The 13973-nt window shown below is 28.4% G+C and overlaps 2 protein-coding genes across 7 annotated transcripts in view; one reads left to right on the forward strand and one right to left on the reverse strand.

Moving 5' to 3' along the window:
* LOC106771421 (SNF1-related protein kinase catalytic subunit alpha KIN10) overlaps positions 1–2163 on the forward strand; it is a 12903-nt gene extending 10740 nt beyond the window's left edge. For 5 of the 6 annotated variants that reach the window (XM_022785001.1, XM_014657399.2, XM_014657410.2 and 2 more), the window contains 3 exons: positions 146–286; positions 936–1175; positions 1504–2163. In XM_022785001.1, the coding sequence (XP_022640722.1) occupies positions 146–286; positions 936–1175; positions 1504–1617 (495 nt within the window). In that variant the 3' untranslated portion in view covers positions 1618–2163. The remainder of the gene's footprint in view (positions 1–145; positions 287–935; positions 1176–1503) is intronic. The other variant, XR_001376464.2, reaches the window with a different exon arrangement.
* Positions 2164–3990: 1827 nt separating this feature from the next.
* On the reverse strand, positions 3991–6167 carry LOC106757603 (dehydration-responsive element-binding protein 2F-like). Its single transcript, XM_014640308.2, has one exon. It carries the CDS (start codon positions 5548–5550, stop codon positions 4348–4350), a length of 1203 nt encoding a protein of 400 aa, XP_014495794.1. The 5' UTR covers positions 5551–6167; the 3' UTR covers positions 3991–4347.
* Positions 6168–13973: the final 7806 nt, after the last annotated feature.

Here is a 13973-nt window from a genome sequence, read left to right on the forward strand (position 1 = left end):
AAGGGAGATTTCCCCTCATCTCTTTTACTATTTCATAGTGGGTTTGTGATATAACCATTGTAGGTTTTCTATTCTTGATATTACATTTGTTTCTTTTAAAACGGGATAGGCTTATAAGTTTTTCTTTTGTAATGTGACTGCATAGGATTCTGGTTTCAATCGGATCCATTCCAGTGAAGTTCCTTCTCCAGTTGTTGGACACCACAGCACAGGATATATGGATTACCAGGGAGTAGGAATGCGGCAACAGTTCCCTGCTGAGAGAAAATGGGCCCTTGGGCTTCAGGTGTAATATTTTACTTACTAGCTGTTTCATACTGAACCGGATTAGATATCAAGTTTATTTTTCATGCTTAGAGTATCTAATTTATACTACTATCACCAAGATGGTTCCTAGCCTTATAATGAAATAATTATGTTAATTGTCCTGAACTGGTTCCATCTATCTTGTGACTGAGGCATCATCTTTGTTGATTGACGGTGTTATGTTATGTGTGCAACTTGTTTGCAAATTGTCATTTTTAATGAGTTCTAGCAACAGACTTTCTAATGCATTCTGTATTCTAAGTTTACATTTATTGGAAATTACAAAATCGTGAGTTATATTATATAAAATTTGATACTCAAATTTTTGTCACTTTCAATCAATTTCCATCAATAATAGAATGTGGTACTAATTGATTGAAGGTGTTAAGTGTGCAAGTTTTCTCAAATTGTCATTTTTAATGAGTTCTAGCAACAGACTCTTTCTAATACATTCTGTATTATTAGTTTAAATTTATTGGAAATTACAAAATCGTGAGTCATTATATAAAATTTGAGACTCAAGTTGTCACTTTCAATCAATTTCAGTCAATAATAGAATGTGGTACTAAACTGCTAGCGTTCTCTATTATTGATAGTTTCTATAAGAAATGTTTGCTAACTTGTGACAGTCTCGAGCACAACCACGTGAAATAATGACTGAGGTCCTTAAAGCTCTGCAAGAATTAAATGTTTGTTGGAAGAAGATTGGACACTATAACATGAAGTGTAGATGGGTTGCTAGCATTCCCAGTCATCATGAAGGAATGATTAACAATTCTGTGCATAGTAATCATTACTTTGGAAATGATTCCAGCATTATTGAAGATGAGGCTGTTTCTAAGTCAAATGTGGTCAAGTTTGAAGTGCAGGTAATTTATCTTGACAACCATAATATCCGTTGTGCTTGGATTTAAATGTGGATGTTTATTGACAAGGTTGGTGGTATTTTTTTAGTTTGTTAAGAGCCTTAGTATTTCCCTTCCTCCGACCTCTTTTGTTTTTAATATTAGAAAATTAGACTTGTTCTTTGGGTGTAAGTATAGTAATCCTTTCAGTGCAATGACTAGTATGCTAGTAGTCCATAATTTGGTAAATGAGATTTTCTTGTATACTTATTCTTCTGTCGTTATTGGATAGAACTATTGTCACTTCTTTTTTTATTTGAACGTTCTCAAAGTCTGATAATCTCTTTGGCAGCTTTACAAAGCTCGTGAGGAGAAGTATCTACTTGATCTTCAGAGGGTCCAGGGCCCACAGTTTCTTTTCTTGGATCTCTGTGCTGCTTTCCTTTCACAGCTTCGTGTTCTCTAGCATAAAGCTCATAAGTCACAAAGGAGCCCTCGTGCTGCATGTGAATAAACATACATTGTACATACCAGTACCCATTCAGTATGGGTATATCTATTTGTCGGTACTTTTAGCCTACCCCCAGTTTTTATGGGTTATCATGATTGAGGCAACCTGCATATGGCATTTGCTTCCGAAATCATGGCGTCTGACTAGGTCCGTCTTTTTACCAGTTAATTTAATTTTCATTATCCCCTGAAATCCCTGAGATTTTAATGAAAGCTTTCTCCTCCAACAGAGACATCTGTTTATGGTATTGAACTTATTGTTGTAATTGACTGCTTATGTCTGTTGCTCGGAAGCCGAGGGGTTGTTTGCCTAGGCTGCATCGAACATGAGCTTGCAGATAAGCATTTTCTCCCCGCTTCCCTACTCAATTACTGCTCCTTTTATGGATGCATTTTATTTGGCAAATCATGGCTTATGTATTTTAGAATCTGTGTAAACCATATTTTTTCGTGCATTCTTAATCAGTTATGATTAATCAGGCTGCTTGATGCTTGTGTTATATATTGCTATGTAGATTATATTATTCTTTTCCACGCCCCTTTCTCTTTTCTACCTTCATGTTGAGTTGCATTTCCATGGTAGTGAGACATGTTAGAAACATGTCAATAGAGTCATGAACTAACTTGTGCAAAACATTTTCTCTTAAACATGTCATTTTCTACATCTTTTATTTTTTTATTCATTAGCTAACTTGTGCAAAACATTTGTCAATAGAGTCATGAACTAAATGCAGGGTAGGAATGGTTGCCTTAGTTAGAGGCCAGTTTGGGATTTTACAATATTGGTCCACATGTGTTCACATGGTGAGTGATGACATGTTTTATATGGATTTGTTCTGTAATGTGTTGTTTGAAGCATGGGGTTGGATGTTGCTTTTGTAGAGAATTTCATTTTAAATTCTTGGGTTGATTTAGTAATCCCCAAATATGGTTAACTTCGCCAAACGGTAGTTTTGATGTTTGTAAACCTTTTCAAATGCTTAAATTTTTTATTTGTGGTAATTTCTCGTGCATTTTTACACAGTTTTAACTACCGTCAGGTCAGTGTTTTGATAAAGAATTTTAATATTTTATGGAATGTAAAATGATTGAGAATTTAATTTAATTAATTTTCTTTCATTTTTAAAATGGTCTATTTGCATTAATGACTTACCTTTCTCGGGTTCCTAATTCTCTATTTTGTAAAGTAATTTAATTTTGATCACTTAAATTTATTTCAAGTTACTTTATATTCTTTATTGTCAAAACTAAAATAAAAATTAACTAATTTAGCAAAGACAGAAAGTAAAACGGGTATTTGTTTGATAATTGAATTATGATAATTGTGGTGATGTCAGTCAGACATACTAAACAAAGTATCACTTGGAAGGATGAGAATGAGTCGTTAAAGTTTTTAATTGTCATTGAACTATTTAGTTGATATTTAAATCCCACCTAATCAATATTAAAATAAGTGAGAAGAATCTTGATCACCCTACTCTACAATGTATGTATGCCTAAATGCAAGGGTAAAATAAATATAAAACCTACGTTAAGTTATACTATATAATGAGTATTTTAAAACAAATAAATTTATTATCAATCGTGTTTTACAAATTTTTATTTAATAAAAAAAATTATTACTAGTACACAATTTATTTAAAATCTTATATTTTAAAAAGAACTTTAAAACTAAACCAGATTTCAGCAAACGGTGGACCATTGACAAAGACCAGGACAGAGAAATATAATACTTCCAGATTTTCATATAAATAGTTAATTTATTAAACCCCGTGAAAATTATTTAACTTTAATTGAAATATTAATATAACATTATATTCTTAATTTGAAGGATATAACATTATATTAAATTCTGCTTATATTATTAATTGGCCAATCAATGCATTTTCTTGTATATAGAAAGAGTGTTTCATTCATAATCTTTACAACAATTAAGGCTATAAAGTGTAATTTTTCAGATAACAGGTAAAGTATTTATTGGTAGATGAATAATCTTCATCGAAAGAACTTAACCAGTTAGCTTTACCGAATCTTCTATTCTCACCATATTCTTTTTAATCTACAAGTTTATTAAAATTGAAACCTTGATAATCACACGCACTAACAACTTTATATGTATAATTTTATCACAGTAAAAGATGTCCAAATATATTAATATTCATTAGCTATTAAGCTTAACCTGTAAAACGTTTCACTGTTTAACAAAAAGAAAAGAAATAATCAAAATTAAGCTCAAATTAAAAATGAAGTAATTTCAAATTATATGAATGTGGCATTAAGAGTTCAAATACAATTTCCAGGAATGTATTTATTGAATAAAATTTGTATTTGGACAAAAAAAATAAAGAAACATAAGATATTAATTTACATTTTTCTAATTCTTTTTATCAAGAATAATGTATAATAAGGCATGGCATAAGCCAAAACCCTTTTACAACTAAATTGGAATACATTGCAAAGATAACACATAGTCATGTTATACTAGTCTCAAATTCATTGTCAATACTAGCTTCTGTTACAGAATAAAATTCAATGTTACTCATCCATACTAAGAACTATGAATAAAATAAGAAAATATAAAGCATTTCAATTAGCAGAAGATATTACTTCATGCTTACTACAAAGCCTAATGTTACAATATAATTGTTCTCAGAATAAATAATGTTACACAAAATGAATGATATTGCTAATTGAATGAACCGTTTTCTAGCAAATTAACAAAGCAAATTGGAGGAAGATCTAGTGAATTCCAAAGTAAAAGTTCTCCATCAACACTAGAAGAATCCATGTCAGTTGTTGTTGTTGTTTGTTGTTGGTGTTGTTCTTCCTGTTTCTCATCCATTGTTGCCATGTACTCTTTCTCCTCTTCATTCTTCTCAAGCCTGTTTTTGCTGCAGGCCATTTGGAGGCTGGTTAATTGATCAGTTATTATTCCTCTTCCCTTCATGTTTGCTGATTCAAGTTTCAACTTCAAGCATTCAGGTATTCCATTGAAGGCATAGAGAGAAGCTGAGAACTTCCTCTCATATGTCATTCTCTTCATCATAGCTCTGAGCATTGAAGGCTCATCACCTCCATAGTTCTCTGCCTCCACAGGCTCCTCCATCTCTTCAGCCATCTCAAAAGGAGAATAGTAACCAGGTGGAGCAATGTTGTCTAGAAACCTGAAATCAGTGCCTTCTTCTTCACTGTCCTCCACTCCTGAGTTGCTGTCATCAGTACTTGAAGTCTGTGGTGTCACAATGCTGGTTTTGTATTGCACATCCACTTTTGTATCTTCAGTCAAACATGATTCAAAACTGCTAGTAATGTAGTCAATCTGTGCACTGTTGTTGATGAAGTCATTGCTGCTGGTGCTATAATCTTCAGGGTCATTGAGAAAGTCAGTGAATTGGTCAATTGAGAATTGTGTTGATCCATCACCATATGCATCAACCTCTTGTTGCATATGTTGGTGGTTGATGAGAAGTGAGGTGGAGGTGGAGGATGAGGAAGAGGAGCAAGTGTTGTTGTTCCTTTCTTTAAGCCTTTGAAGGAGGAGATTTGTGATTTTTGAGGAAAGTGCTGGACTTGTGGAAGATTGAGAACATGGCCAGAAGTTTGTCCTTGTGTTTGCACCTCTAAGCAAGCATGCAGCCTCATCATAGGCTCTTGCAGCTTCCTCAGCAGTGTCAAAAGTCCCCAACCACACTCTGATCTTCTGAATGGTGTCTTTGATCTCAGCCACCCATCTACCTGATGGCCTTTGCCTCACCCCAACAAACCTCTTTCTGGCTCTTTGAACTCCTCCAAGTGCTGCAGCTTGTTTCATCATCTCATCCCAAGCCATGGTTCCCTCACATATGTTTCTCTCTTCCACAACTTCACCAACTTTTCTCTTCCTTGCCATCTACCCCTTTTGAGCTTTTTCTGTTTCCTGAATTGATTAGGCTTAAAGGGTGATTCTTTGAGAGCAATAACTACTATGCTTGCTTGGTTTGATACTTTGGTTAAGCTTATGCTAAAGGGTGAGTGTTAGAAGGAACTGAAGTTTGGTTGCTATGTTTTTTGCCTTAGCTAGTTTGTGCTTTTATATGTGCAAAGTGTGTGGCTCTTTGAACTGGTTTAGTTTTAGATCTGACCAGGTCACAGTTATTAGTTCCACATATTTAATTCTTTATCATTTCTGGTTCTATATCCAAACATTTGGCAGTTTCTCAGGCTTTGTAATTGGTGAAGATTGTTTGACTTGGACAAAGGGAAAATAGATTATTTGTATTGTATGATAGAACTTCAGTTCAGCATATTCTATTTCACAGTGCAAGCCTTAGTTGGTCATTTACCACTTCATATAATCTTCCCCTGTGATCCAAAGCTACAAACTAAAATAGTGTGATCTATGATCTTTTTTAATTACCATTTTCTTGTCCTTCTTCATTTTCACTTTGTCCAAGGCAAGAAGTTAAATGTGAGACAGAGGGTTTCACACTCAGCTGCCAAAAACAAAAACAGCATGTAAAACAACCTGAGTAGCCAAAACCTATGTGCTTGTACAGCAGAAACTAGACTATTTTACAAGCTGCAGTTGATATTTGGATTTTACCTCACATATTATATAGTTTTGGTTTATCTTTCCATCATCAACTTTGATACTTTATGAACTTCTTCCATAGATCCACTCACATATGTTTTGTGTAGGGAATAGAGTGAGAGTAAAATAAAAAAGTACATTGTAGATATGGTAAGTACAGGTAATACTACCAATCTTTGTTTAGGAAATCAAGGTTATCAATATTTGTTAGCTTTCTTTTCAGGTAAATTTACAAGTATGGTTGATGCTATCTAAATAGATTTAGAGTTTCATAGTAGTAATAAACATGGTAACACAAGTTTGTTCAGGTAACATCATTAGAATTAATCACTGCATCTGATGTACTGTCTGTTTTAAAATTTGAGACTATGTCACAATTTTTTGTTTAAAAAGTTGTTGAAAGAGAAAGATATATTTAATCTATCTTTAACTTTGACTTTTAAACGATGTGAGATTATTAGATATGTCAGACCAATTTTCAAGTTTTTACATACTTTTTTCCTAACAAACCACTACACCATGATAGGTTGGTTCTTGGACAACTTTCATTGTTTTTATGATAATAGTAGATTTGTTTAAATAACATTATTAAGGTCAATCATCACATTCAAGGATTTTTTTTAACTCTCTCGGAATCTTGTTCTTAAAAGACGTTTTAAAGTATTGAAGAAGAAAAACGTATTTAATTTGTCTTTAATCTCGAATTCTAATTAATTAATGTGAGACTATTAAGTGTATCAGAATAAACAAACAGTTTTCAAGGTTTTGCATTGGAATTTGAAAGATGTTTCTTTCAAAGTTATTCCCTAACAAAACCACTGCAGAATGATGGGTTGGTTCTTGGATAGTGTTAAGTATGAAAGAAACATTTACTGAAGTTAATAAGAGTGGGTAGGAGAAGTCTCTTTCAAGCAAAACAAGGAGTCTGGCATTATCCTAAATGAATCATAAACACACAAAAAAGTTAACTAATGTTTTGTGTTCGTCAGTGCTGATGAGTGTCAATAAATGCGATTCCCCCAATGCCCCACCATGGACATCATGCCAAGCCTAACCCACTTGAAAATGAAAACCTTTTTGTAATGTCGTCATCAAGCATTGATTGATGAATTATTTTTGTGATGATCAAGTGCTTCAATGTGCAAAGCTTTTATGGGATTTTCGTCATGCAGCCACTGCAGATAGTGACATTTCTGGACCAACTTAGGAATCATCTTCCTCTCGAACATTTTCGATTCTTGCTCATAACATACATCAGATGCTGTTAAAGTGAAAATCAAGTTCTAATTATGCATTTCATACCTTTAATAATGATTTCCTTTAATCATTATTTAAAACTGAAGACTTTCAGTAGAGGGATCATTATACACATACAAATAACATCTAACTACAAACCATATAAAGGATTGATACCATTTTTTATTCAAACCTTAAGATAATGGATTAATGGATCTTTCACCTTTATATAGCAGTGTTATACTTTTTCATTTTTATCTAATGTAGGACTTAAATTTACATGAACTCTCAACACAAATTTTGTTCAACAATAAATCAATAAATCATAAACTTTCCTCAATAATAAATCAATATAACAAATTTAATTAAAATAAATTTTAATACCATATTAAAAAATTAATTTTAATTTTAATTCAACCTCATAAACTTAATTTAATTTCATAAAATCATATATACTGTAAGATGAGATTTAGACTTACTTGTATGCTATTTATTGACTTTATTTTTTATAAATCTGATACTTATATATTTTGGTATATCCAAAGTAAGAATAAAAAATGCATACAAATAATTAAATTTGTCATATTTTAATTAAATTGGTAAATTGATTATTACGATAATTATTTTTAAATCACGTTCAAAGAAACCTCTAATTTGATTAAGATATATATACAAAAGAAAAACTTTTGAAATTAACATCTAACAAAATCAAACTTAAAAATTTTCAGATTTTCATTGAACTGGACAATTGTTTTTCTTCTCCATTTGGGTTGATTTCATTTGCTTTGACTTTCTAGGAATCTTGCACTGTCTTGATAAGAACAAACACGAAACGTTGAAGAAAAATGCTGATAGTCTTATAATAATAATGATAATTTAATTAATTAATTAATTAAAATGAATGATGGTGACTTGTGAGAAAAAGAATCGCACTGTGTTATTACTTAAAATAATGAGCAAATAAATTTTAAAAAAAATAATATTAAAATGACGTGCAGATGAGACAAATTTGGCCTTTTCCCTGTTTACTAGTTTTTATTTTATCATCACATTGATATTAACTAATAATATCATTGCTTAAAAAAAACTCTAATATCATTGCTTTTAAAAAAATCTAATTATACTATTCTTAATTAGCCATCACATACATCATTCTAGAATACCTAATTTCATACAAAGAAGAGAAAATTCCCTATAGCAAGTTTTAGAGTTTTCGTGATATATCTTCAAATGAGAAAAACTAGCATTCGCATAATTGGAAGAACTTTTCTAAGAAATTCAAGATAGTGATTTTACTAATTTACATAATACTATAAGCAATTTTAACTAATAAAGAAGTATTAGAGATTATTAATAACACTTTCTTATTATTATCCAAACAATTTTAACTAAATTCCGAACTATGATTGAAAAATAAATTAAAATCCAATTCTTCAAAAATCAAATTCTAAACTGTGATTTTGAACAATTCTGAGCTGAATTTTTAATTCTTTTTTCATTTAAAAAAAAAAGAGATTTTGGAAAAATAAATTACAAAAAATAACAGTTCAGAATTTCATTCTCCTGAAACTAAATTCTAACGAGAAAAATATATATTTATATACAGTTTTATCTATATTTATGTAGCTATATGGAAATAAAAATTGAGCTATGTTCAAATAAAAAAGCACTTTTCCTTCATGAATTTCTATTTTTTTTATATATTTTCTTCTCTTTAAACACTTCATGGACAAAATAAAATTGAAAAAGAAATACTAATATTTGGTTAATATTAATTGTCTTGAGATTAAGAAATAATAGCAACTAATTTGCAGGTCAGAGACGAAAAAGAAAAAGAATGCATAGAATTAATTTAAGATTTGGTGTGAGGAAGAAGCAAAGAATGAGACAAAGTCCTTCAGAAAACAACAAATTGTGCCTTTATGTCTTTTATTTGAGTTTTCTATGATCAACCCTTTGATATTAACTAACATCACTTTCTTCCTCTTCCTCTACATAATCATCCTATTTTTTTTGAATTTTATCACAAATCTCAATCACAAAAAAGGGTGTATGTCATCTAGTGATAAAATAATTGAAGGAATAGATTTTCATATACTATATATTAGTAAACTATGGGTAATAATTTTCTTAATTTTTTCTCTTTTTATTTTTCCTTGAAAATGAAAAACATATTTTAGTAAACTATGAATGACAAATAAATTCACTTTGTGTGTATTGTCCAAATATGTTCTTGTTTTGACAATAAATTTCTATATTGACCGATTAATGGATAATATCCTATTTTTTTTTAATTAGATATAAGAATAAGTATTAGTATGTAAATATCTGTCTTGTCTATGTTCTTCTACCTGTTATAATACTCAATAGCATAAACTATTCATTTACTAGATAATATAAAAAACTTATTATTACTTTTTGTTTCGTTAAAACAATTTTTGTTATTTTTTTCAACTAAGTTGATAGAAAATTTTTCTTAGATTTTTAAGTTATTTTTTATTATATTTTTTACTATACATTTATTTTTCTTTATGCGATTTCATTTCATTATCTAGAATATTGTCATAATATTATTTATATAATTATTTTTAATTTTTAACTCATTATCATAAATATAGTTTTATCAATATAATTGTATAAGCAAATTTTATTTATTATAAATCTCATTTTCATTTGTGATTATCCTAAATCTCATTTTCATTCTAAATAATTCATTCCACGTTCATCAAACATAATGTAAAACTTCTATAAGCATCACACCTCATATCAAACATAATGAACATCACAATTACTTATAGTTATATATATTCATTTAACCTTAATTAAAACATGAAATAAAAAGATATGTTTAATCAATAAAGATGGCCAATTAAGTTAGGTACTCATATTTGAGCATTATTATTGAAGGAGAAAGAATCATCATGACCTTTTTCTATTTTATTATTCAATAATTTGTGTGTCTCATCGTATAAACTCGTTTGGTAAGTTGAGTTAAACTTAAAACTCACTTCTTAATATAATATTTGATATAAGAATCATGATTGAAACCTGTTATAACGAGATTTATGTATTCATTTTGTTACTCCTATTATCAGATCTTTATCTGACCATCAATTAATTCAATTTGATATTATTAAACTCCAAACCTATTACGATCATTTCAAATACCATTAAGCAATAATTAAATTAATTAAAACATAAAAATAACGTGTGCAGAACTAAAATTTCAAATACTCTAAAATCTGATAACTAAAGTCACAAAAAATAAAAAACTACATATTAAAAATAGAAGTGACAAAACCTATAATTAAGTCAGTGATAAATTATTTTATGGATATAATATAAAAATAAACCTTAAATTTATAACCTAATGGTGACTGTATTCAAATATTGACCAGTCCATCCTCTCCCTTCTTCTTCCACGTGGCAGGCTCTTAACGAATGAATTGTCTCCATTTAATTGTTTACGAACTTCGTAAAAATTGACAAATGTTTCAAAATTTTGTTGCTGAAAATAACGTTTGAATATGAATGATGTTCATTGTTTGATCAATTAAATTCCATACACATGCAATTCTATTATATAAATTTGTTCCACAAGTTAAGTTATTATATATTTTGAAGATTTATCTATCACTTTCTTGTTTTAAGAAGATATCAAATACATACAAATAATAACTTTTGAACCTATAGACCTAGTTAAAACCTGTTAAATAAAATGTTTATTATATTTTACTGTGTGTGAAGAAGAAATAATAATAAATTTCATGATGATGTGCACAAAGATACAAACTTTACCTTTTATGCTATTTATTATCGTTTTAATTTTGCTTTTCAATCCTAACTATTAGTTTTACTTATGTTGTTCACATAGTCATAAATTATTATTGCAAAGATAGGGTAAAAATCTAAAGAAGAATACAACACATATTTCGTAACTTAATTAGTGGTAACTTAACTGATTATTTTCTGAAGAGGAAATTATCTTTTAATATTCTTATTCTACTTGAATTAGAAGTTCTAGTTAAAGATATATCTAGCATAAGGATGACGATTGTTGGACCCGTTTCATTATTTATCGAATACATTTTAATTTTTATTTTTATTTTGAAAAAGTTCATAAAGTTTTTTTAGTGACTCATTCTTTCTCTATTTAGTGCTGATTAATGCTAGGTAAGTAAGAATTTAACTGAAGACACATTGTTTACCAAATAAAGTACATAAAATGGTGAAGAAATCCATAGTGTCTCAAAGCTGTTATCTCAGCATCATGTCTTCTTTGTATTTCTTGCATTTGTTACTGTATCTCTCAAATAAGCTTTATCAAATCCGGTTGTTTTCCCATGTTCTTAGTGGTCATCATTGAGTTTCTTTTGTCATCCTTAGGTCCCACGATGGACACCAAAATATTTTGGTTTAGGAGATCGATGATCTATCTCCTTGCTTACTATTTCATACCTCTAAGTCTTGATTGTCAAATAGTTTATAAATACTCTTGAGTTGTTAGATCTACTTGGGAGTTACATGTAGAAAATACTTCTATACTGAAATGAGTGATTTCTTCTCAATAATTATGTAATAAAATTGAGTTATGAAAAAAAATTATCTTTTAGCTAAATGTCAACATATATTTATAAACTTTCTAATAAGTTTCTAATTATATCAGATTAATGACTTTTATTACTTTTATTAATTAATCCTCAATCATTAACTTTTATTGTTCCTATTAAATACCCATTGATTACCTTAATTATTATATCTGGTTAGTTACTAGATTGTTAGTTGATCCATTCCCTAATATGAGGAGTAACTAAACAGTTATATAATACATAATCCAATTCAAATTTAAACGAGTTATACCAAAATATAAATTTTAAGAAATTAATCTTTTAAGTATAACTTCAGTTTTATAGGCTAAATAAAAAATATAAATAGATGAAGTTAAATTTTATACAATTATTAATATTATTTTCATTGATAATTTTGTCTTGACCACTTATTTTTTTAACACTAAAATAAAATTCATTAAAAAAATTATCTAGAAAAATATAAAAAATATGAGCGGATAACAAGTATTTACACTGATTTTATAAGTAATTAAATATATTAATTATATGTATTTATTAAGGATATCCATTTAGTATTGTCATAAATCATAAACTTTATCTAGGGTACGAATTTTGTTTTCATCCTTAATTGTGTATATATAAAAATCATCCTTAGTTTAGTAAAAGATACGAGGATTAAAATAAAGAGAGAGAAAATAAATGTTATTTATATATAACTACATTCGTTATTCAAACAATTATTATATAATACATTTATTAATCTTTTGAATAATTACATGGTGCTTTTGTACAAATACTTAACTCTAACCACAGCACATAGAAATTAAGATAAAGAATATATTAATTCACGGTTAATTTATATTTTTATCTTGAGTTTTAAATCATGCATTCTCTTTGTTATATTTTAATATATAAATAAATATTTTAGTATTTTTCTCTAATAGAGATTCTTTATATGATTGATCATAAAGATCTCTTGAAATTTTTTTTAACAACTTTTACTTATATTGAAAATATATATATAAAAATACATCTTAATAAATTATAAAAAAATGTTTATAAATAATTTTAATCCCGGAATTAAAGTGAGACTTTTAAACTTATTGAAACATATATGAGATGAAGAAAAGCATGAAAATGATAATATAATAGTGTTGAGAAGTCTACAACATAAGTGACAAAAGCCTTTTTATATATATTGCCAAAATTTTGCTTTATCAGATTAATTTATTTCTCTATGAAAATCTCTTCACAACGAACGGAAGAAAATAAGTAAATGACATATGAAGAGTAAGAAAATAGTATATTCATTTGATATAAAAAGTCAATTTCTTCTATTATTCTTTTCATATTCTCAATGGTAGAATGACTAATTGGCAGCATAATATGGAATATGCTTCATCTTTGCTTAGCATTGAGTGACGAATTAACAATTGTTTATGTTGGACTTCAAATCATTATTTGCCAAAATTTTATATTGAATTATATAAGAAAGAAATTTTATAAAAATAAATAGTTGTTTTTAATTCTCACAATAATTTAATAAATCTCCTAGAATATAATAGATTTCAATAATTGTCTCTTGTTGAAAGGTTAGAAATTTTTGTCAGAAATTATTTGAAAAAAAAAATTGTAATTTTTATCAGAAAAGTAATATGAAAATATCTATATTTTTTTCAGAAAAAAAAATTGTATGAAGTTTTACAGTTTTTAACAAAAGAAATTGTAAAATAATAATATTTTTATTAAATATAAGTGCAAAACTATGTTAAATTTATAATGTATTTTTTTTTTGCTCTTATTATTTTCCATTTGTCATTCACAACTGTTTATTATTTAGTTTTGCAAGGATTTGAAGAAAAAATGTTAGATATAATTATTATATGATGTTGTTTCTAGAAGATGTTCTTTCTGCTATACATATGGAATCTACTTTGA

Source organism: Vigna radiata, chromosome 1 (assembly GCF_000741045.1).
Source record: "Vigna radiata var. radiata cultivar VC1973A chromosome 1, Vradiata_ver6, whole genome shotgun sequence".
Classification (NCBI taxonomy): domain Eukaryota; kingdom Viridiplantae; phylum Streptophyta; class Magnoliopsida; order Fabales; family Fabaceae; genus Vigna; species Vigna radiata.

What these genes read in the sequence shown, in the direction of transcription:
- LOC106757603 (XM_014640308.2), bottom strand. Translation starts at nt 5,550, where the DNA reads ATGGCAAGGAAGAGAAAAGTTGGTGAAGTTGTGGAAGAGAGAAACATA.